We start from the raw sequence: 24,450 nt of genomic DNA, 5'->3' as shown, positions 1-24,450 counted from the left end.
GCTACATCCCAGACCTTTTTATTTTTTGAGATAGCATCTTGCTAAGTTGCAGAGGCTAGCCCCAGATTTGTGATCTTCCTGCCTCAACCTCCCAAGTAGCTGAGATTACAGGTGTTCACAGACAGGCCTAGTAAAAGAATATTTAAAAATTTTAAAACACAAAAATATCTCTCCTTAGAACTCTTCCATGTTTTCCCATTATCTTAGAACAAGGACCAAAATTCTTAACTTGGTCCATAAGTCTGCATGATCCAGACCCATCTGGCAATGCTGTTTTCTTGCTCTTGTCTTTAGCCTGAAGGGTTTCTTTCAATTCTATGGAATCTTGCTCTCTTCCACATGCTATTCCTTCATTCTTTTCATCTTTTCACCTAGTAAAATCTTACTGGACCCATTAGATACCAACTTAAAACAGTAGCATTTTTTGAGACACCTACTATTTACCTCTATAAATTCAATCTCCATCAATTTCTGTGCTCTTAAGACTGATTCATATGGAATCCATCAATGAGAGAGTCCAGAAAGAGATCCAGGTGCAGGAGAGTTACGTCAAGTTATTTTTCTTCCCAGCTCCCTCCCTGACATATTATCTTTGGTTGGCTGTTTCTCTATTGAAGGTCATGGCTCCTGCAGGCAATCCTCTTCAAACCCTCACCCCACTTCTGGCTTAGGTAACAACTTCTTTCCCTGTGCCTAGAGACTGCATTATCTCTTTAAATTTTATTCTTGCCTATATGTTTGTAAGGTACTTCACTAAACTCTTACCATGCCAGACACACACACACACACACACACACACACACACACACACACACACACTCACACACACACAGTGTTGTATTTAACACACTGAAAGAAGTTTCATAAAACAACATGTGATACTTTGTTTTACATTTTATTTTAAAAAGTATGATCATGATCTACTAATGCATCATCACCTGCAGTTTGAAAAATGCCTTAGATGTCACTTCTCTAGGTGTTTCTTTCCCTGACCCAAAAAGATGGATCATGCTTCCTCTATTCAAGTAATCATAGAACTCTGCAAAGCTCTCCTTACAATTTGTAATGTTTATGTCAATTTTACCCAATAGTCTGTTAGGTTTCATGAGAGCAGGCACCATAACAATAAATCTCACTATTGTATTGTAAGCACAGGCACCGTGCACAATAAGTATTTAATACCTTCAGGAATGAATCTTTCTTTTCTAAGTTAAAGAGGAGAATCATGCTGGCATATTCTCAAATCTGAGGTACACACTAATGACATATTTGCACACAGCATTTCACATGTAACTACACTCAGTTCTCATTTCATAGATTACACAAATATTTTTGCATAAAAGTCACAATTTTAATATTGGGTGCTATCCATTGTACCTTGAAGTCTATTTTCTCAAAAGGAATATGCTATTGTCAAATAAACTTCTACGTACTTTACAAGTGTGGAATGCCTCACAAAAATTTGTGTGTCATCCTTGCACAGGGGCCATGCTAAATCTTCTCTGCACCATTCTAATTTTAGAATATGTGCTGCTGAAGAATGAATCTCTTAAGTAGCAGAATTTCTAGTATATTTCTGGGACAGAGAAAACTGGATGGGATAGTGGGTTACAAGGAACATAACCCTATCCTGTTGTATTTAATAGAGTATCTGATTTTAAATGTGACATACATTTATTTCATAAAATGTTGGAGTTGTCCTTTACTCCTCTCTCTCATTAATTATGTATCAGCAATACATTTAAAATATTCAGAATTTCAGGACTAATCACCTGATGTCCATCATCTCTCAACAGGACCATAAGAGTAGCCTCCTAACAGGTCTTCCTGCTGCTTCCCCTGCTTCTCTTCAGTCTCAACACAGTGAACCCATCAGATCTAGTCACTCTTTAGTTCAGAACCTTCAAATGGCTTCCAATGCCATAGAAGAAGAAAAAAAAAGCCTCTTAATTTTTTTCCACAAAAGTTATCACTTTCTAATGTACCATATATTTTACTTGCTCGTTTTCTTGCTCCCCACAGTATGATGTAAGCTCCATGAGAACAGATTTTTGTTTATTGCAGCGTCCTACAATTCTCTATCCTTGGTAGCCATTCAATAAACTAGTTGTTGAATAAATTAATCTATAGGGCTACCCAAGTAAATGCGCAATAATTAGGAAATGTAAACCTCTGACTCCTCCAATCCATCTCATTCTAATCTTACAAGTATTTACGAGACCTATTAAGCATGGCAGGACGCGGGCGCCCCGAGTTTGTCAGCTCAAAGAATTCTCCTAAGGAGGCGGTAAGGCCGTCGCTGGACATACATGCTCTCCCTCCGAATAAAAGCAAAGGAGGGCGATAACTTTTAAAGGCATTTCTCTCGTTATTTGGGATGGGCGGGCGGGGGATGTCTCATGATGTGGCCCAGGCTGGTCTCGAACTCGCGGGCTCAAGCGATTTTCCCGCCTCAGCATTCCGGGTAGCTGGAACCACAGGACTGGGCCACTACGCCCAGCTTTTAAGTCGTTTCATTTAAAAGTAAAAAGAGTAGAGGGAAAGGAAGGTAAAGTGCGGGGTAGTAGGGAAGGAATTGCTCATCCTGCCTTCCGGCTCCCAGCCTTTCTCTTCAAGTCTAGGGTAGGATCCGTAGGTCTCCCTTCGTCCTACTTCTCTGAGGAAGGAGGGAAAGACATTCCTTATGTTTGAGAATCAAAAGTGTGATATCTAAGGAGGGGACGAACGTTCCCCGGTCCAGCTTTACCTGCAGCACCTCTCGCCTTCGGAAACAAGCTAAGATGCTGCTATGGCAACATAGAGGGGAGGAGACCGTTTTCGCTCCTCCTTTAGCTGGCTAACAACTTTGCCTCTCTCTGTTCTCAAACACTACAGGTTGTAGCTTGCAAAGATGAAAAGACTTAGGGAAAATTTATATGAGTGCTCCTGAAGGTGACTTTTTCAGTCCGAAAACGATTTCTAGGACTAGTTTTTCTGGCGGTCGCGGAGGATGCCTAAATTAGGGGCGGGGCTGAGCAATGTTTATCCCACAAGGCCATGCGGCGGGGCCTCGCCTTCCTTTTTCCGCCATCTTGGAGCCTGTGGAGGTGAGTAAACCCCTCGCTGGTGAGCTTTGGAGGCAAATAACTGGTTTGGGTTTACCCATATACCGTGGCGAGGCACCGATTCGGTTCGGAGACTCTGCTTGCCAGTGATTTCTGTGGGTTCCGGGAAGAAGGAGGACGGGATGGCAGAGATGAGAGACTGATTGTGCTAGGCTCCTAACACCTGGTGAATGAGCGCTGCGGTAATTATAGGGATTTGGGGGCCCAAGCGGGGTACAATCGTTACTCCTTATGCAGTTGCTTGTGAAGCAGTGGTTCCTTGAAGCTGCCTTTTTTTTTATTTGCTCCCATTCCATACTTTTGCATGTTTACAACCTCAACTTTTCTCTAAGCTAGAGCAAATGTCTTCTGTGTATTTTACCGCCAGCTTCGTACGTAAATCTTCATTTTTCAGTGAATTTTATCTGTTACTGATAGCGGCATGAGTTTGCTCAGGGCTTCCGATTGCGGCTTTTAGGCGTTCTTCAATGTGTGGTTTTGCTTCTTAGTTGCTGTCTTCATTTTGGAGTTTGCTTAGGTATCATTCATTCTCTGAGGTTTGAATGTTTCGCCAAGCTCTGCGCTTCATGTAAGTGCATTACGCTTCCCCATATTCCCATGAAACGGGTCAAAAAGGAATTTGCCTGAGAGGCTTAAGAAAAATAACAGGTGAGAAACTTGTGTTGCATGGTTTTAAACTTAGTTTTGTTTGTTTTAAGGCCTGCTGGGAACAGGACTTCTAAAAGACAGATATGTCTGGAAGGTATGCTTCTTAAATATATTTTTTTTCTCTCCCCACGCTACTTTTAGAGGTAAACCTATATGCTGGTTAAAAATTTGGTGTTTGCTATGAATAACTTTCAGATGGGGGCCCTCACAAGTCAAATCATCTTGATGGTTTAGGAAGACAACCGAGATATTTTAACAGTTACATTTAACATAACATGTATCGTATGTTTCTTAGGTTGTGGTGCAAAGCCATTTTTGCTGGCTATAAGCGGGGTCTCCGGAACCAAAGGGAGCACACAGCTCTTCTAAAAATTGAAGGTGTTTATGCCAGAGATGAAACCGAGTTCTATTTGGGCAAAAGATGTGCTTATGTGTACAAAGCAAAAAAGTAAGTTTATACTACTGTGTGCCTTGGAATTTTTACTTTTTACTCTGCCTTATTTTTCTATTGAAAGGATAAATAATGTTGGTAAAGTAATTGGTACTGCTGTGGCTTCTGCTTTGATCCTTTTAAGGAACTTCATGGGAAGTTACAGGAGGTGTTTTTTTTTGTTTGTTTTTTAAACCTATAGTGGGTAATGTTGCACTGGGAAAAATCACAGCTGTCACTCAAGTTTCAAGAAGCAGCTATTTACTCTTAATGGTTTATGTAATGCTTTTTTCACATACCTTAGTTAATTTTGTTCTTTAAGATATTTTTCATGTATGCTTTTAGATGTTATATTGTTTTGTGTATGTGTGTGTGGGGATTGAACCCAGGGTTTTTCACAAGCCCCTAGCTGTACCCGCAGCCCAAATGTGATTTTAATACTGGGCTTGTGGGGGGGGTCTGTACTGGGGATTGAACTCGGTGGCACTCTACAACTGAGACATACCCTTCCCCAATTCCGATTTCAGTTCATGATCCCCAGCCCTTTCATTTAATTTGGAGATAGTCTTCCTGAGTTGCTTGAGCTGGTTTTGAATTTGCTGTTCTCTTGCCTCAGCCTTCCCAATCACTGGGATTACAGGAGTGTGCCACCAGGCCCAACTTAATCCTGGGGTTTTTAGCTCATACCAGTTAAAATCTCTGGCCTCCTTTTCCTGTTTAGTCAGAGTATTCCTTTAAAATTTCTAGTTCCATCACATGTAGGTTGTAAACCCCAGTGGGTCATCTCATTCAGTTAAAAAAAAAAAAAAAAAAAGCTAAAGTCTCAATGAGGAGCCTCTTAAGAACATGTGCATTGAGGACTCCACATTTTTGCTCTTATCCCAGCTAGGGCTCACCACTTTGTACCTACAGTCTCCCTAACTTGGGGTTGTTATTTAAGGTTTTTGGTGTAGGGGTTGTGTGTGTGCCCCTGCCATGAGTAGGGGTGCTGGGGATTGAAATCAGGACCTTGTGAATGCAAACTAAGCACTCTTCTACTGAACTATCTCCCCAGCCCCCCTTCAGCTCTTTAGCATATGCTGTTCCTTCTCTCTGCCAAGGTCATCCCCTGATAAAGGTGCCTGGTATACAATAGTTATTTTATCTGGAATTAAAAGTGTTCCAGACATACTCAGTGGGTAACCAAGTTTGAGAGGTACTAGAGGTTAGTAACCATGAACTTGTATGAGACCATATTGTTTATGTGAGTTCTCCTTCCTTTTTTATTCCCTTTTAAAATCAGCAACACAGTGACTCCTGGTGGCAAGCCAAACAAAACCAGAGTAATCTGGGGAAAGGTAACTCGTGCCCATGGAAATAGCGGCATGGTTCGGGCCAAATTCCGAAGCAACCTTCCTGCTAAGGCCATTGGACACAGAATCCGTGTGGTAAGTAGAAATTTTTAGCAAAACAGCCCTCTTCTGAGGCAAACTTAATTAAGCCCAAGAGGTTGAGCTGTAACTTCTAAGGATTTTTTTTGAGTATAAAATGAAAGTAAATTATGCCCAAATCAGTGACTGTAGTGTAGATAATGAGTATTACATAACATCTGATTTGGCATCTTATAAGAAGGTGATGGCAAAGTGTTCAAACAAATTGTGCCTATCTGTGCATGGCGGCACATGTCTGTAATCCCAGTGACTCCAGAGGCAAGAGGATCACAAGTTCAAGACTGTCCTCAGCAATGTAGTGAGACCTTGTCTCAAAATAAAAAAATAAAGGGCTGGGGGTGTAGCTCAGCCATAAAGCACCCCCGGGTTAATAATAATCCTCAGTACAAAAACAGAAAATTTGTGCCTAAATTTCAGTTTTGCCAAAGCTACTTGAGGGAAAATAATTTTTTTTTTTTTTTTTTTTTTAAGTACTGGAGATTGAACCCAGGGGCACTGAGCTATATCCCTACACTTTCTATTTTTATCTTAAGGCAGGGTCTTGTCAAATTGCCTGGGCAACAAACTTGTGAGCTTCAGGCTCTGGGATTATAAGCATCTTTGTTCAGCCTTTAGATGTTATCAACTTTGTTTTGTACATGAAGAAAACATTCTGAGGTTTAGTCTTAGACTCCAAATCCTGAGACTGTTTTTCCTCAAGTAACTCCTGCTTTTTCTTTATTAGGATCCATTTTTAGTTGACCATAATCTTTGGGTCATAGGGATACTGTAGAGCCTTGCTGAGCATTTGAGCTTTCTCATCAGAGGATTCTTAACTCTAAGAAGCAAAATTAAATATTCTATCAATACTTTTTAAATTATTTTAATTTTCGGTATTGAGGATAGAACCAAGGGCCTTGTGAATGCTAGGCAAGCCTTCAATCAGAGCTATTCCCCAAGCCCTAGTACTTCTTTTTTTAAGAGTATGTTCTTAAGCATATTCTCTTATAAACTGTGCTACACAACTTGGTTCTCAGGAACCGCCAGAATATGTCATTGGATACCTTTCAGAGATGACTAAGGAGGCTAGGGATGTAGCCCAATAGTTGAGTGCTTATTTAGCATACGTGAGGCCCTAGGTTCAATCTGTAGTATAGGGAAAAAATTTCAGATAAAAGTGGGATCATAAGAGATTAATTCATGTTATGGCAATCAGTAACATTTGTAAATTTGTATATAACATTGACCTAGTGTTCTTTTTTTCCCCTAGATGCTGTACCCCTCAAGGATTTAAAATGGAAAATAAAGATGGATTTGTGTTCTTGTATATTTTTGTTCAGTGGCTCAAAAAACTTGTCTTCAATTGATTTCGCTATATGCTTAAAATGATGGAGGTTTTTCACCATCTTCAAAGTACAAGGAAATCAGGGCTATATATAATGGACAGTATGAGGCAGTTACAGGGATTTAGAAAGTAACAGGTTAACATGAATACCTTAATGGGCATTTTTGGAGGAAATAAATATGATTTGGGGAAAGTGGGAAGTGAAAGAGGCATAAAATTATCGCTTAAAAGGTCTGGGGATGTAGTTCAGTGGTAGAGTGCATCAGACTGTTTCATCCCTAGTATTACCCACCCCAAAAAAGTTTTTGAATAGTATAGTATAGTGTATTCAGTATAGATTTTTAATAGTATACTATATATACAGTATAGATTGGTTGGGAAGCTTATGAGTGAAAATGGGATTGGGAATAATTTCAGTAGAAATTACATTGATATTTAAATTTTAGGGGCTGGGGTTTTTGATCCAGTGGTAGGAGTGCTTGCCTAGTATGTGTGAGGTACTGGGTTTGACCCAACCAAAAACTTTTTTAAAATATTTTTTTAGTTGTCAGCGGACTTTTAATTTATTTAATGATTTATGTATTTATTTATTTGTGCTGCTGACGATTGGACCCAGGGCTTCATGCATGCCAGGCAAGTGCTATACCAGTGAGCCACAACCCCAGCCAGCCCTACAACTAAAAATTTTTAAAGAATATTTTAGATTTCAAAGATGTGCTTAAAATTATACAATAAATCATTTTGCAGTATGGTTGTAGAATTCTGATTGATGCATTATTCAGTAGTTGTACTGAAGCTCAAGTGGCCATCGAAGGAGCCCAATTTCTTGTAATGATTGGGATTTACACTCTTGTCAGTTTCATTCATTGGGAGTGTGGCCTCAAGCAAAAGCAATGCATTGGAGTGCTGCCTTCGGCCATTGGTCAGCTTTTTGCCAGAGCTGTGCATTTAATGGACAACTAGAATTTGATTAGTAGAACTCTAAGGAAATTGAACTTAGAAAGTATGGGTTCAAGAGCAAGAAAGGTATCTTGTGAACCAACTCCCAATTGTTTTCAAAAAAGCCAGGTAGATATGATTGGTATTTCAGTACTCGGGGATAGAGGCATATAAATAAAATGGCTTATATAAAATGAAAGAAACAAGGTGGTGGTGATGACACAAAGATCTTGAGGCATTTGAGCCATTCAAATTGGGTCATTTAGTGTGGCTAATAAACCTGTTGGGGCAGTGATTGGGAGTCTTTAAAGCTAAAAGCTGCCACGTTACGAAAGATCTTGTGTCCTAGAAAAGGGGTAACTGAAAGGGGGGGGGGAAATCAGGCTTTGCAGTCTTAACTGGTTTTTGATAACCAGAATAGAGCAGATCCCCTAAATACTAGGAATGGAGGCTTAAAAGATAACAGGTCTTGGCTTTGGTGGCTGAATGGATAATGACATGTTTACAGAGCTAGGAGAGCAGAAGGTGGTTTTGTAGTGGTAGCAAAAGTTTGGCAAAGTGGGCTGGGAGGTATGTGGCTCCATGCTAGTGTAAGTCCCTGGGTTCAATCCCCAGGACCACCAAAAAAGAATTTGAGGGGCTGGAGTTGTCACTCAGGGATAGTGAACTTGACTGGCATCTGAGGCATTGGGTTTGATTCTCAGCATCTCATAAATAAAGGTCTGTCATCAATTAAAAGTATTTAAAAAAATTTTTTTTAGGACCATGTAGGACACTAACTTGTGGCATCCAGGAAGGCAAATGGAGGTTTCAGGTCTGGTTAGGCACAGGGGAAAAGGGAGCAGAGGTCTCCATAACTCACTGGGACCTGAAGACTGGTCTGAACAATACTAGGTGAGGGTTGAAGGTGGATAAATGGGCTTTTTGAGAAATCCAGGAAAAGAACTGACAGCATCCTTAGGTAACCTGAGTATGCAGTGGCAAATGAGCTGCATGTGCAAATGTGTGTGGGTTTTTTTTTAATATTTTTTAGTTTTTAGTTGTACACAATACCTTTATATGTGGTGCTGAGGATCAAACCCAGGGCTTCACAGGTGCTGGTAGAGCAAATACGTGTTCTTTAGGAACACAATGCAACGAGTGTGAAAGTGCATTGTCTTCCTGTACCCCTACTCAGGTTAAAAGGTACTTTGGCCAATTCTGCCACTGGAGGGATTGCATAGTTCACAAAAATGGGCTTTCTAATACTAGAATATGTCCACTATGCAATCAAAAGCCTTTTATCCATCATGGTACAGGAAGCCTTAATATATTGTTTGTGCTTTTTTTGTTTGCTGCTGAGGGTTGAACCCATGGCCTTGTGCATGTGAAGCAAGCACTCTGCCAACTGAATTGTTGTTTGTGCTTTTAGCAGTGGAAAAATCATGTTTTGAGAAATTTTGATTTAGTATACCAGTAAATAATGACTCAACCTGTAAAATGGTTATACAGCATGATCACACCCTTCTTTTGAGTACAACATCTCAACTAGCATTGTAAATTGAAGGTTTTATTTCTGACAACGACATTTCCTAGCAATTTACAACATTCAGTTTCTGTGGAGTAATATTTAAGATATTTTCAGTTCATGATGTTTTGCTGGGGATTATTGGATTTAGCTTCATACATTGTACTGAAGTGCTTTACAACTGAGCTACAGCTCCACTCTTTCCAGTTTCTGCTTTTAGTTCTTTGCTTTCATGGACCACAGGAAGAGTTGTAACATTTTTCAGTTTTTAAGGTAGTTTCCACAAATGGCCAGTATCCACCAATATCTTAATTCTTGGTTAGCCGGGTGCGGTGGCGCACACCTGTTATCCCAGCAGCTCAGGAGGCTGAGGCAAGAGGATCACCAGTTGAAAGCTAGCCTTAGCAATTTGGCGAGGCCCTGGGCAACTCCGGGAGACCCTGTCTCTAAATAAAATACAAAAAGCACGGGAGGTGTGGCTCAGTGGTTAAGCTCCTGTGGGTTCAAACCCTGGTATTAAAAAACAAAAAAGGTTTGGGGTTCAGTAAAACAGTAAAGAACATAACTGATTTTGTAGGAAATGACGTTACTTGATAAATGGGACTAAAATTCGTTACAAAAGTGTTCTTCACACACTTTTCACACAGGACTACATTATAGAATATTTTGCAGCTGTACGTATGTCCATTTGAGAACTGGCATCTAGTTACGGCAAATCTCGTGAATTAAAAGGAGCGAAAAACTTTGGTAAGGACACCTACGTACTACATGTACCACCCGCCTACCACCGCTAGTCTTTCCGGTTTCCACTGCGCAGCCCACGTGAGCCGTTAAATACCATTTACTGGCTGGCTCTGCGCAATGAGACGCTATGGACACGACCTGCTATCGTCTTGTAGGTGACACTAGCCAATCGAAAAACTGCTTTTCTTTCCTTTTCTCGGGCTGGTCCCTGGAGCGGCGAGGGGCGGGGCTGGACCCGGGCACGGAGGCGTCACGCACTCCATGGTAACGACGCTCGGCCGAAGATGGCGGCCGAGTGGGGTGGAGGAGTGTGTTACTCCGGGTCGGGCCCGGCTCCTAGCCGGTGGCGCTGGAGTGCTTCTTTGTGCGTCAGAGGAGTTTTACTACTGTTAGGCGGCCTGCCGGCAAGCACCACGTCTATTCCCATCTCCGTGGGCACCTCGCCGCCCTGCCGGCACCACGTCCCCTCTGACACGGAGGTAGGGCGAAGGAAGGGCGGGAGCTGGCCGGGTGATAGTAAAGTGATGAGGGAGAGTCACAGTAGAGGGTAATGATTCCGAGGGGGTGTTTTGGAAGAGAAGGCGAAATTGGGACCGAGACTGAGCGCTTACAGGGCTGGGACTGTTATTAGCTTCCGACACCCTGCAAAGTGGCCGAGTTAGGCACTCAGCAGCATCTCATTTCCGTGCTTAGGTGGTAATACCATAGCAGTGGTTTTCACACTGAGTGTGTATCTGAAGCACTTGTTAAAAAACGAAGATTGCTGCCCGACTCCCTTTCTGACTCAGTCCTCAGAATGGCAATTTAGTTTTCAAATGGATGATACTGCTTGTCCAAGGTCCACACTTTGGGAACCAGTATCTAAAGATTTGGGGAGAAATTGGTAGGAGAGCCAGACAAAGGCATTGGAGAGATGTTAAGGGTTTTCTGAAAACAAAAATGAAGGTTTATTTTCAAGTTATTTCATTACTTTGCTTGTTTTAATCCTGTTCTCCCATCCTGCAAGTACCTGCCTGCCTTCTTCCCACCCAGTCGTTTTTTGTTGTTGTTTTGATTTGTTTTGTTTTGTTTTTTTTTTTGCTTGTTTAAATCCTTTCAGCTTCAGTTCAAGTCTCCCTTCAGGCATTTAACCAAGTACTGTTCTGTGGTAATGGCTTATGTTTTCAGGCATGTCATGTTTTGTAGTTAAATTGCAACATTCCTTGAATAAGGTTTGTATGATATACTTGATTCCTTCACAGTACTTAGCTCAGACAGAGGCGGACCACAATCATCCCCCTCCCCCTCCCCTGCAGTACTGGGAATTTAATCCAAAAACACTCTACCACTGAGCTACATCTTTAGCCCTTTTTATTTTATGCAGGGTCTTGCTGAATTGCCTAGGCATTTCTCCAATTTGCCATCCTTTTGCTTCAGAGTCACTGGGATTACAGGCATGCTCTACCTCTTTCAACTATTAGTAATCAGAATTGAGAAAAGGAGGAACTGTACTTAAGGCAGGGCTGCATGCTGTGATTGGCTTAGATTCACCTAGAATTTTTTTTCATCTTAACCCAGATAGCTAACTAAGCTCACTCATTTTGGTGGCAGTTTCCAAAAATGTTAGGCCTACTGATTGTAACTGAGTTGAAGTTTTGCAGCTCTACTACATATTATAACTTTTATCATGACACTGCATTTTGGCTGAATTCATTTCTTTAAAAAATTCCACAGAGCCCTGCACTTCCTCTTTGAATCTGGGTTAAAATGAGAGAAAGTAGTTCAAACAGCCACAAAACCTTTTAGGTAGAAAGAACCTTGGTAGCTGTTTTCTTTTTCTGACCATTGGGAGTGTACAGTTCTCCAACCTGGTTTTCATTTGTTTGTTTGTTTTTTGGGAGGAGGGAGGTTGTTTATTGGTGATGGTGGTGCTTGTTTGTGTCTGTGTGTGAGTGATGCATGATGGTGGGGATCAAGCTCAGGGCCTCACTCATGCTAGACTGACATTCTACCACTGAGCCATAATCCCACACCCTCCAATTTGTATTTAAACATTTCCACCAATAGGGTAATTTTTTATTTCTAGAGGTAGCCCCTTTGTTTTTTGGAGATGATCATTGTTAAAGTCCTTTTTATAGAGCTGAAAACTTCTTGATACTTCCCAATATTTCTATTCCTGCCTCTTGACTGAACAAGGTTAATAGTGATAGTGCTTCATATGTTAAAAGCAGTCTATTAAGTTCTCAAATGTCCTCATTTCTAATTAGTTTCCTTAGTTTTTCATAGAATATATAATAGCATATAATGTTGTCCTCATCATTCTCCTTGCTTTAACCTGGACAAAAAGTTAAGGTGAGAACTATTCATCATAACTCATTGTATTCATGCTAGTGACTACACTTCTGTTACATCCTACAGGCATTCACTTACAACCTGTGTGTGTGTGTGTGTGTGTGTGTGTGTGAGTGAGTGAGTGTGTGTGTGTGTGTGTGTGTGTGTGTGTATCTGTGATGGTGATGATAAAATACAGAACACTTTGACTTATTTAACCTGCTGTCAACCAAAACGTACACATTTTTACTTTTTATTATATATATTAAAACCAGAATAATATGGTAAACCCCCGTGGGTCTAGTCACTACTTATCAACATTCTGCCATTCTTGCTTCATATACTTCCAGTTATTCCCAATCACCCCACTTGACTTAATGTTATTAAAAAAGGTTTTCTTTTCTTTTTTTTCTTTTTGGTAAAATTTACATGTATTGCAGTGCCACATGCATTCATGTAAAATCCATAACCTATCACAATATAGAACTTTTCCATCACTCCATAAAGTTCCCACCTGTCCTGTGCCAGTTATGTCTTTCCTATCCACCATAGGCAACTACTGTTCTAATTTTTTTTTTTTTTTTAACAGCAGGTTTGTTTTTCTAGTTCTAGAACTTTGTTTATAAGGGTAGAATTTTATGATCTCTGTGTCTGGCTCCTGCTCACAACTATTTCTATGAGATTCATGTTTTTCTATGTGATAGTAATTCCATCCTTTTTATTGTTAAGTATTCCCCTGAATACCCAAATCATAATCTGTTTTTGCTTGATCTCAATTATTTTCAGTTTTGGGGTATTGTAGAAAAAATACATCATTGTATAAGGGTTTTATTAGATATGTTTTTATTTCATTTTGTAAATACTTAGGAGTACATTTGCTAGGTCAGAAGGTAGGTGAATATTTAATCTTATAGAAAATTACCAAATCTGGGGCTGGGGTTGTGGCTCAGTGGTAGCATGATTGCCTAGCACATATGAGGCACACCAGTGTTGCATCCTCAGCACCACATAAAAAAATAAATAAGTGAACAAATAAAAGGTATTGTGACCATTACAAAAATGTTAAAAAAAAACTATCAAATCTTTCTCCAAGTTCTGTACCATTTTACATTCCCACCAGCAGTTTATTAAACATTATGATTGCTGTATATCCTTACCAACAGAGGTTTCTTCCGAGAAGTTTTTGCTTACCCACCAGCTCATAAAGACATTCTCCTATTTTGTAGAAACTTTTGGGGCTATGATTCATTCTCAAATTGATTTTTATTTTTATTTCTTTTCTGTGGTACTAGGGATTGAACCCAGGGCCTAGTATATGCTAAGCAGGCATTCTACCACTGAGCTACATCTCTAGTCCTTTTTTATTTTTTTGGTACCGGGAATTGAACTCAGGGGTACTTGACCACTGAGCCATATCTCCAGCCCTATTTTGTATTTTTATTTATTTAGAGACAGAGTCTCACTAAAGTTGCTTAGCACCTCACCCTTGCTGAGACTGACTTTGAACTCATGATCCTCCTGCCTCAGCCTCCCCAGCTGCTGGGGTTATAGGCTGCACCACCATGCCTGGCTTCCAGTCCTTATTTATTTTGAGAGAGTGTCTGATTAAATTACTGAGGCTGGAAAATTTGCAGTCCTCCTGCCTCGAAGTCCCTGGAATTGCAGGCATGTGCCACTGTGCCCAACTGGGGTTTACTTTGTACAGTTTTTGTTATTTATTTGATTTTTTTGTCCGTTTGTTTTTGGTAGCACTAACAGTTGATTCCAGGACCTTCTGCTTGTTAAGGAAGCTCTCTCTCACTGAACTATACCCCCAGTCTTATTTATTCTTGCAAATAGCCCACGCTGGCCTTAAAATTGTGATCCTCCTGCCTCAGTCTCCCAAATAGCAGGGATTACAGTTGTACATACTGTGCCTGACTTATTATTTCCTCTTTCTACTTATTGTGTATTTACTTTGCTCACATTACAAGGGGGAAAATTTAGGTCATTTTTTTTTTAGGTTCTTTTTTAAAAATTTTTTTAGTTGCAGATGGACACAATATCTACCTACCTACCTACCTTTCTTCCTTCCTTCCTTCCTTCCTTCCTTCCTTCCTGTGCTAAGGATCAAACCCAGTGCCTGTAAATGCAAGGCAAGTGCTTAAAGCTGAGCTTCAACCTCAGCCCCGTTTTTTAGGTTCTTCAGGTCAATGTAAACATTCAAAGATAGAAATGCTGGGAGTGATAGATTGCTTGCCTAGTGTGCACCAGGCCCTGGGTTCACACACAGACACACACATACCAAATAAAGAAATTTCTATGTACATCTTTAATTCCTTCCCACAGATTTTGACACTTTGTATTTTAATTATCATTTATTTAAATGTTTATTTCCTTTGGCAATTTCTTTTTTGATCATGAATTATTATAATTGTTTAAAATGTATAATTTATAAATATTCAGTTTTTATTGTTAATGGTTTCTAATTTAAGTGTATAATATAGCCTCTGTAAGATATCGGTTATGAAATATGAGATTATTTTAGTCATAGCTTAAACTATGTTGTAGCCTTTGTTTTTTTCCATGTATAAAGAATATATGTTGTGCTGGACATGGTGGCCCATGCCTGTAATCCTACCAATTCGGGAAGCTGATTCAAGAGGATCACAAGTTCAAAGCCAGCCTCAGCAAGAGAGAGGCACTAAGCATCTCAGTGAGATCCTATCTCTAAATAAAATATAAAATAGGGCTGGAAATGTGGCTCAGTGGTCGAGTACCCCTGAGCTCAATCCTTAGTACCCATCCCCCAATTTTTTTTTAAAGGGTTGGAGCTGTGGCGCAGTGGTTGAGTGCCCTTTAGCTAAATCCCTGGTACCAAAAAAAAAAAAAAAAAAGAATATATGTTGTATGGTTATTGAGTGGATTTCTATACATGTCGATAAGGTAAGGCGATAGTATACTTCATATTTCCTATATTCTTAAAATTTTAGTCTAATTGTTAAGATTTTAATCTTTAAGATTATAGATTTGTTTCTTTCTTTAGTTCTGTCAGTTTTGCTTCATAATTTTTGAATCTCCTTTAATTACTTGCATTCACATTTATAATTTTTTATGTCTTTTGATGTGGCCCTTTATCATTTTATCTGATATTAGCTATACCCATTTCAGCTTGTTTATGATTAAAGTTGACTGATATATCTTTCCATCCTTTTGCATTTATTTTTGCATTTATTTGTGTAAGTGTGTGCTTATGCATTTTAAGTAATATTTTTGTCTTTTTTTTGTGTGTGTATGATACTAGGGATTAAACCCAGGGCATTCTATCCCTGAGTACTTCCCTAGTCCTTTTTCATTTTTTATTTTGACATAGTGTCTCGCTGAGTTTCCAAGGCTGGCCTCAAACTTGACATATTCTTGTCTCTTCTTCTTTTTCTTTTTCTTCTTCTTCTTCCTCTTCCTCTTCAGTACCAGCAATGGAACCTTGTGGCATTTAACTACTAAGCATATCCCCAGTCCTTTTTTTTTTTAGAGAGTGAGAGAGGAGAGAGAGAGAGAGAGGAGAATTTTTAATATTTATTTTCTAGTTCTCGGCGGACACAACATCTTTGTTGGTATGTGGTGCTGAGGAGCGAACCCCGGCCGCACGCATGTCAGGCAAGCGTGCTACCGCTTGAGCCACATCCCCAGCCCCCCAGTCCTTTTTAATTTTTGTTTTGAGATAGGGTTTAATTAAATTGCTTAGAGCCTCACTACTGGCTTTGAATTTGTGATTCTTCTACCTCAATCTCCTGAGTCTCTTGGATTACAGGCCTGTGCCACCATGCCTAGCTTAATCCCTAATCTTTCTGATATTATTGTAACTATATATATATTATAAACATCATTTAAAAAATTTTTAATATTCATTTTTTAGTTGTAACTGGACACAATCTCTTTATTTTATTTATTTATGTTATTACAGATTTTTTATGTTGTTGTAACTACATGTAAGCCTCATGATTACAACTTTATATTTTTTCCTTTAAATATTTTTATACCTGTAAAGAATTGAAAATATAAGAAATATGTGTATAATTGCATTGAGGTTCCTAAGACCACTGCAGATTTGGTGATGTGCTCACTGGACTCAGCATAAAATCATGTTCACATTTAAGATTTATTTCAGTGAAAGAATGAATGTAAAGCAAAATCAGCCAGGCATAAAGGATTATGATTCAAAGACTGGAGTAAACCAGCAAAGAGTTTTAAAGTCCTCTCCAAGTAGGTTCACATAGGCTATGCTTAATTCTTTCAGCAGTGAATTCTATCATTATGCACAAAGTGCTCACTACCAGTAAAGCTCATCTGAGCCTTGGGGTCCAGGGATTTTATTGGAGGTTGGTTATGTAGGGCTGATTATGTAGAGATTATTTTAGCCACCGAAATTTCAGACTCCTGGAAATGAGGAATTGTTCACCACTTTTGTGTACAAGCACTTTAATTAGAAAGAACTACCCTTATCATTTAAGGAAGTTTTAGATCAGCATAGAGAACTGCTTGCCATTCAAGTTCCGAGATGCTAGTGGAAGGTCAATTTTGCAAGCAGGCCTTTTTAAAGAACAGTCTCATTTCTGCTATTAACTCTTCTGCTTAGTAGTCTTTTATGTCTCTTGTATATTTACCATTTCCAGTGGCCTTATTCCTTCCTCCAAAACCATGTTAACATCTACTATCATTTCCATTAACAAATACTGTGAAGAACTTCCTTTAATGTTTTCTGTAGTATATGTCTGCTGGTGATGAATTTTCTATTTGCATTTTTCTGAATTGTCTGAATTCCCCTTCACTTTTTTTTTTTTTTAATTTGGGGTCTTGCTGTGTTGTGATGGTAGGCCTCAAATTTGCATTCCTTTTCCCTTTAATCTCCTGAGTAGCTAGGATTATAGGTATATCCCGAAATGACTAACTTTCTTTTCGTTTTTGCTGTTTGATTGGCTATAGATTTATATGTTCAATCTGTTATTTAGCCCTTTAACAATTGTTTCATTGTCTTCTCTTCTCCATTGTTCTTGACAATAAGTCAATACCATTTGTATTTCTCTTCCCCTCCTGTATAGAATGTGTTGTTTTTCTCTCATTGCTTTCAAAACTTTTTCTAACTTTCCAGTGCTGTAGTCTCTGAACACTTTGCTCTAAGTCTAACACAAGCCAGTAAAGCTATGCCTTTTTTTTGCCACTCCAAGAGACACAGAATACAAAGAATACAAAGTGCTTTCTGGCAAATCTCAGAGATATTATTTCTGTATTCCAAGGGTGGATTCTTCTAAGTTATGTCTGGTTTTTAGTTGTTTGTTTGGGTTTTGGTTATTTTTGTTTGTATCAGTACTTTCAAATAGTATTTTTTAAAAATATTTTATTCCTATTTTATGATAAGTACCCTCCTTCTGTGATCTTTATTTATTTTATTATACTAATTATTGGATTTATTTGCCCTTCATTACCTTTAGGTCAAGGATTGTACAGTTTATATTTGAATCCAAGTGCCTATAACAATGCTTTGCATATGAAAGCATTTAATATGTTTTTTAAAAAAATATTTTTAGTTGTAGATGGACCTAATACCTTTATTTTGCTTATTTTTATGTGATGCCAAGGATCAAACCCAGTGCCTCACATGTGCTAGGCAAGCACTCTAACACTGAACTACAGCCGCAGCCCATAAGTATATGTTTCAATTAATTAATGTAGGCTGTAGCTGTAGCCCAGTAGTAGAGAACCTTTCTAGCATGCATAAAACCCTGGGTTCCATTCACAGCACCCAAAAATAAATAAATAAATTTGTTAGTTTTGGATCTTTGTTTAATTTTTTGAGTCTTAAGTCATCTTTCATTTTTAATATATTATGGATGCAAAAGAATTTTTTATTGTTGTTTGTGTTGTGGTACTAGGAATGGAAGCTATGGCCTCACACATGCTAGGAGTACTATACTCCTGAGCTGTTGAGAGCCACAACTGAAGGGGCCCCAGCAAACTTCCAGCTGCCAGCTGATTGGCTCCTCTGCGTGATGCTCATTGGGCTGTTTCCCCACCCTTTCAGACCACAGAGCTGCTCATGGGGGGACATTTTTTGGCTCCACCCAGGTGACCCAGCTAATCAGCCTCAAGAGCAGGAGGAGTGGGGGGGTGGTGGTGGTTGAGAGGCTTGTGGGAAGCCAGTGGTTGGGCTCTGAGGGAATTCCTCAAGAGCTGGTGTGGTGCGGCTGGCCGTGTTTGTGTGTGTGTGTGTGTGTGTGTGTGTGTTTTCTAAAAATAAAGTTCGTTTCTGCTTGATAAGTGGCTCGTGAATTGTGCCCAGCCAGACTGCGGCACTGAGCTACATACCTAGCCCTTTTTAAAGAATTTTATTTCAAGATAGGTCTTGCCAAGTTGCCCAGGCTGGCCTGGAACTTGCAATCCTCCTACCTTAGCCTCTTTAGTAGCTGGGATTATAGGCATGCACCACCACATTCAGCTAAAAGAAATATTTTAATGATTTTATACTACTTTATCAAATTTTCACATTAATTTCATTAGTGTTATTGGTTTATAGTTTAACTCATTCTGAAGAAAGAATATTATGTTCCATTTTCTTTGTGTTTTTAGTTTTTGAAGGTTGACTGAATATGTTTGTGTTTTGGGTACTATGGATTGATTGTACAGTAGTTTAGAAAAGTATACAGTTAATTATAAAATCTAATGATGTTCTATGAAAGTGATACTGTTGAAGTTAAAGAAAGGTGAGATCATTTCTTTTTTTTAAATTTATTTTTTAGTTGTAGTTGGACACAATACCTTTATTGTACTTACTTATTTTTATGTGGTGCTGAGGATCGAACCCAGGGCCTTGATCATTCTAGGTTGAGCTCTACCACTTAGCCACAACCCCAGCCCGAAGGTGAGATCATTTCTATCAGAGAGGATTTGAGGAATGTTTCAGGGATTTCATGCTACAATCTTCTTGCTGGAGGAGGAGGGTTCTAATTTATGGAAGAGGAGGAAAGACCATTCCAAGGAGAGAAAAGCATAAGCAAGCATGAGAAACAGCAGTGCAAATGAGGAGGCAAGGAATCACAATTTGTGTTCAGAAACCAATTAGTTTAGTTTCTCCAGACATAAGTAGTGAAGAGAAAGGTGGAAGAAATAGTCTTAATGAAAATATAATAGTGAACATTTTTTGAGCATTTATTTTATGTCAGTCACATTTATGTGTATTATACTATTTACACACAAGAAATTTGATCACAGAAAAGTTGGGTAACTTGCCTTAGATCTCAGAGTTAGTACATAGTGGAGCCAAGAATGAAGCCCCAGAAATTTAATTCTAGACTCTGGATCTTTAACCACTGGCTTCTAGAGAGCTTTGATATATCAATATAAGGATTTTAGCCTGTAGGTTTCTTAAAATCCAATTGGAAATACCATATTCCTTTGCTGTGCTTAGACATTTCTGATGGCTTTTTTACTAGCTATAAAACAGTCTGGGGCTGGGGCCATCCCTCAGTACTGCACCACTTGCCTAGCATATACAAGCCCCTGGGATCATCCCTAGCACTGAAGGAAAAAACAGTCTGTTATCTGGAGATGTGGGTTGGAATGGAATGAAAGGGAGAAGAGCCTGGAGGCAAGGTATCAGGCCAGTAGTGCAGGCAATAGGGATACCTATGTGTTGTTATATATTATTGGATCAAAGGTGTATAGTAGGGCTGTTTCCTATGAAACATAAAATTCCATTGCCTTTTGTATAAACCTTCATAAACAATATGTGATTGTTCATCCTTAGAGTTAAAAGAATGGAGTAGCATACAGCTTACTTTTAGTTTAACACATTTTTTCCTATATTTTAAAAATTTCATTAAGTTTTTATTTATTTATTTATTCTTTGGTGCCAGGGATTGTACCCAGGGTTGATTAACCACTGAACTACATCCCAAGCCCTTTTTTAAAAATTTCTGATTTTTTTATTTTATGAGACAGGGTTTTGCTAACTTGCTTTATGTTTCACTATGTTTCTGAGGCTGGCCTTGAATTTGCAATCCTCCTGCCTCAGCCTCCTGAGTCACTGGGATCACAGGCATTTACCACTATGTCTGACTAAGAGTTGCATCAAGTTTTGATACTGCTGAGACCTTTCTTCTCTTTTATTCCTCCCTTTAAGAAATTATCAAATGAGAAAAAATTCCAAGTGAAACACTTGGAAGTTTTTATCCTCTTTTTAGAGTAATTTAAGATACTTTTAGTGTCTTCCTATCATTTTCTGAACACACAAAATTCCAGTAAGAAATATAGTAGGAAACTAGATAAGCAGCAGAGAAACCCAGACCTTTTTGGCAGCTGGTATTACCATAACAATTTATTCATGTGATGCAAGTACATAGTATTCTTCCAGATGATAGAAGTTGCTTGGGAGATATTTGAGGTTATGAATGCCAAAATCATGGAGTATGAGCTAAGGGACTTTTTACTAAGTACAAATTTGAAGTTTGGTTATTGATTTTTAAGTTTGGATCTCAGTTAGCTAATAAAATGGGTATATTTTATTATATATAAATTCTACCTCAATAAAGAAAAATATGTACATCTTCTAAAAATTGTTTTTCAAAACTATTTCTTTTTCTAGGTTATAAATAAGGTTCATCTTAAGACAAATCATGTTGTAAAGAGAGATGTTGATGAACATTTAAGAATTAAGACTATCTATGATAAAAGTATTGAAGAGTAAGTACACTAGCATTTTGTCATCTTTTTATTGTCAATCTAAACATTAAAGATATTTTCTTCTGTTGCCTGAAGTAATAAAGTCCATAGCTCAAACTTTAAAAAACACTAGTGTAGTTTTAAGATGGAATTATGCAGGGGCTGGGGTTGTGGTTCAGTAGTAGAGCATTTGCCTAGGATGTGTGAAGCACTGGATTTAGCACCACATAAAAATAAATAAATAAAATAAAGGTGTTTAATCCATCTACAACTAAATATATATATGTGTATTATAAAAGATGGAATTAAGCAGAAGATGTTTTTAGCTGAAAAGCCAAAGACCATAGGAAATGATTAAATACCTTAATCAGAACAAATATGAATCTTCCTGGATGTTATCAATAATAGATCTGGAAGGCTTTTGCCAATAAGTAATTGGAGAAAATACTAACATAAGCTATAATAAGAAAGTTTGCCAAATTATTAAACAAATAGATTTTATGTAGTCTAAGAGGTATCAGAAAACAGATGAATTATGAGTCTATAGTAGTTTATGAAGAACTATTAGAAGTAGTTTGTCTTTCCCTATCCTTAACATTCTCAGATGACTGAGAATGTGATCATACTTAGCCCTGTGGTTTGGCACAGAATGATCCTCAAATACTCACTGTGGTAAATGGGAGATTTTTGGAGACAGATACTGTTTCCACACAGCGTTCCTTGGGGCTCTTGACAGATGGAATCTGAACAAATGAGAGTGCTTTGCCTCAAGAGTGGGAGTTCTTATGTTTTATGTCATTATTTTCAGGTTGCTCCCTGAGAAAAGATACCTTGTAAAGGTATGTAATAAATACTTATGAATTAGGACATTTAAAATTATGTGTGTGTGTGTGTGTGTGTGTGTGTATATATATATATATATATATATATATATATATATATATGTATATTTTTCCCCCCCAGTCCTGGGAATTGAACTCAGGGGCAAGCTACAACTGAACTATACCTCACCCCTTTTTATTTATTTTTTCGAGACAAGGTACTGCCAAATTACTGCTGACTTCCAATTTGTAGTCCTCCTGCCCCACTCTCCCATAAAATATATAAATTCTACTTTAATCAAGAAAAATAAAGGTCTGGGGTTGTGGCTCAGGTAGAGCACTTGCCTAGCATGCTAAGGAACTGGTTTCAATCCTCAGTACCACATAAAAATTAAAATAAAGATATGTGTCCACCTAAAACTAAAAAATAAATATTTTTTAAAAACCCAGGACTTTTAAGAATGATTAAATAAAAGATGTTGGTAGTGAATATATTTATCATTTTACCAAGTAGTTTTTGTTACACCCTCAATGAGATTTTGTCAGTATTTGGCATGAAATTAGTTGCCTTATTTTATAATTGATATTAAATCAGTCTTCTCCTTTTGTACTTCTTGCTCAAGTTTTTGGGAACGAGGCATGCTGGGGTAGGGTGAAAAATGACAACTTTTCAAAAACGTTGAATACACCTTTCTCTTTGTGGGAATGTTCATTCTTTTTTTTTTTTTAATATTTAGTTTTTGGTGGACACAACATCTTTATTTTATTTTTATGTGGTGCTGAGGATCGAACCCAGGGCCCTGCACATGCCAGGCGAGCGTGCTACTGTTTGAGCCACATTCTCAGCCCCTGGGAATGTTCATTCTTCTGAAGATTAATTGACCTGATAGTGTGATATGCCAAAGTTGTTTATAAAGATGCAAACTTCATCAGATTTTTAACTGATGTGAAAGTCATACACACATACACACATTAAACTAATTCACTATAGGATAGAGAAATTGGTGAGTTTAAACTTAAGATTTTTTTTAAAAAATAATCTGCCCCTGAGAGAGTCTAAATCAGTCTTAAACTTGAAGTTATCTGGATTAATAATTAAGATTTATATTTTCTAATTTTTTATTTAAATGGAAGTAGGGAAAGAAGTTTCTGCCTATTTCTCTTTTCCCAAATTCAACTAGAGAACAAGGAAATTTCTTTCCACCTAGGTTCACTCTTTGCTTACGCACTGCCACACAACCTTGGACTAGTATCTGTATTCCAGAATTATAAGGTTTTTCTTTCTTGTCCTTTCAGTCATTAATATACTGTGCTTACTTACTTAACTATAATTTATCCCTTGACTATAATTCTGATTGTTTTTTTTCCCTTCTATCTATTATTTAGAACAAACTTTTCCCGCAAGCTATTTCTTATTTAGAGAAGACTTTTCAGGTTCGTAGACCTGCTGGCACTATCTTACTTAGCAGGTAGGTAACATTAAACACTGGTTGTTTTCTTCATTCATTTAGTACTCTGCACTCCTCATTCTACCAGCATGGCAATGTATAAGATTTATACTAGAATATTTTATTATATTGTTCTTATAGACCAAACTGCAACATATATAAAAAGAATGAAAAAGCACCTGCTGGATAATTATTCTTTCCCTAATTTTCCATAATGAGGTAGTCTACAGAATCTTCTCCAAGGGAAGTATGGTCCTCTGTTCCCCAAACCCCCTTCATCTCTCCTTCACATGGCCACAGTATTGACTTCATAAAAGTATTTAGGTACTTGAAAACCCAGATCAGGGGGATTCCCCACAGAACTAGAATTCCTTATTAGCCTATTTTTATAACTTTAACAGTAACCTAATAAGGTTACTAGTGAAGTAACATAGCACTTACTAGTTTTTTGTATTGTTTTTAACTGTTGTGAACTATTCTTTCTTACTTTTATTTTGTTTTGTATTTGAACTTTCATATACAAATGTACCAAAGACAATGTGCAACAAACCAATACCTGCGGAAAGAAAATGATCCTCATAGATACTGTACTGGTGAATGTGCACCACATACAAAGTGTGGACCAGTTATTGTGCCTGAGGAACATCTCCAGGTAATTCACCCTGCTTTTAGCAATGTTTTTTACTCTGTAGTCTAACCGTGGGAGCACATTTGAATCTTTTCAGTGGGAAATTTTTATAAATTCAAATATAAAGCTTTAGTAAGTTTATTTTTCTACCAAAAGTATAATAGTTAGATTTGCTGATTCTGTTTTTTCATTGTTTTTCAAGTGCATTTAATGACCTTTACTTTCATTTGTTTTCTTCCCCATTTGTCTCTGAAGTGCTGAATTAGTTTAGCTTAGAACTTTATCCTTATTTTCCAGAACACCTTTGAGCACTTATATACTTACCTCAGGTTTTTTTTTTTTTTTTTGTATTGAACATTGAACCCAAGGATGCTCAACCACTAGCCAGTTGCTTATGGCCTTGCTAAATTGCTGAGGCTGGCT

The 24,450-nt window shown here is 38.1% G+C and overlaps 3 protein-coding genes and 1 non-coding gene across 17 annotated transcripts in view; 2 read left to right on the top strand and 2 right to left on the bottom strand.

Annotated features, from left to right (window-relative positions):
• Positions 1-2,864, bottom strand: part of Drc9 (dynein regulatory complex subunit 9) — a 44,682-nt gene extending 41,818 nt beyond the window's left edge. Inside the window, exons 1-2 of one of the 4 annotated variants that reach the window (XM_078043965.1) lie at positions 2,747-2,864; positions 1,773-1,911 (exon numbers count right to left, since the gene is read on the bottom strand). The gene's annotated coding sequence lies outside the window, so the exon portion shown is untranslated. The remainder of the gene's footprint in view (positions 1-1,772; positions 1,912-2,746) is intronic. The other 3 variants (XM_040270253.2, XM_040270254.2, XM_005340293.5) reach the window with 3 other exon arrangements.
• Positions 1,437-1,542, bottom strand: LOC120884578 (U6 spliceosomal RNA). The gene has a single exon (XR_005727009.1). It is a non-coding gene; the product is annotated as a U6 spliceosomal RNA (small nuclear RNA).
• A 127-nt stretch (positions 2,865-2,991) lies between the features above and the next one.
• Positions 2,992-7,685, top strand: Rpl35a (ribosomal protein L35a). 3 transcript variants are annotated; one of them, XM_005340263.5, is made up of 5 exons: positions 2,992-3,086; positions 3,803-3,846; positions 4,048-4,200; positions 5,465-5,609; positions 6,862-7,685. In XM_005340263.5, exons 2-5 carry the CDS (start codon positions 3,836-3,838, stop codon positions 6,883-6,885), a joined length of 333 nt encoding a protein of 110 aa, XP_005340320.1. In that variant the 5' UTR covers positions 2,992-3,086; positions 3,803-3,835; the 3' UTR covers positions 6,886-7,685. The 3 variants fall into 3 exon arrangements, with proteins under 3 accessions (XP_005340320.1, XP_013220635.1, XP_077900092.1); XM_013365181.4 differs by lacking the exon at positions 2,992-3,086 and adding an exon at positions 3,093-3,286; XM_078043966.1 differs by lacking the exon at positions 2,992-3,086 and adding an exon at positions 3,605-3,672.
• Positions 7,686-9,572: 1,887 nt separating this feature from the next.
• The window catches only part of Lmln (leishmanolysin like peptidase), a 71,635-nt gene continuing 56,757 nt past the window's right edge, over positions 9,573-24,450 (top strand). For 2 of the 9 annotated variants that reach the window (XM_078043959.1, XM_078043958.1), the window contains exons 1-5: positions 10,348-10,605; positions 21,054-21,151; positions 21,939-21,969; positions 23,338-23,420; positions 23,934-24,051. In XM_078043959.1, the coding sequence (XP_077900085.1) occupies positions 10,411-10,605; positions 21,054-21,151; positions 21,939-21,969; positions 23,338-23,420; positions 23,934-24,051 (525 nt within the window). In that variant the 5' untranslated portion in view covers positions 10,348-10,410. Of the gene's footprint in view, positions 10,278-10,324; positions 10,606-21,053; positions 21,152-21,938; positions 21,970-23,337; positions 23,421-23,933; positions 24,052-24,450 lie in introns of those variants that run through there. The other 7 variants (XR_013436829.1, XM_005340262.5, XM_078043962.1 and 4 more) reach the window with 5 other exon arrangements.

The sequence above is a fragment of the Ictidomys tridecemlineatus genome, chromosome 3 (genome assembly GCF_052094955.1).
Source record: "Ictidomys tridecemlineatus isolate mIctTri1 chromosome 3, mIctTri1.hap1, whole genome shotgun sequence".
In the NCBI taxonomy this organism is placed as follows: domain Eukaryota; kingdom Metazoa; phylum Chordata; class Mammalia; order Rodentia; family Sciuridae; genus Ictidomys; species Ictidomys tridecemlineatus.
The sequence above is the reverse complement of the archived record's forward strand: the minus strand, read 5'-3'. Positions and strand labels throughout refer to the sequence as shown.

What these genes read in the sequence shown, in the direction of transcription:
- Rpl35a (XM_005340263.5), top strand. An exon ending in TATGTGTACAAAGCAAAAAA is followed by an intron (nt 4,201 to 5,464) that starts GTAAGTTTATAC and finishes TTTTAAAATCAG; the next exon opens with CAACACAGTGACTCCTGGTG. An exon ending in TTGGACACAGAATCCGTGTG is followed by an intron (nt 5,610 to 6,861) that starts GTAAGTAGAAAT and finishes TTTTTCCCCTAG; the next exon opens with ATGCTGTACCCCTCAAGGAT.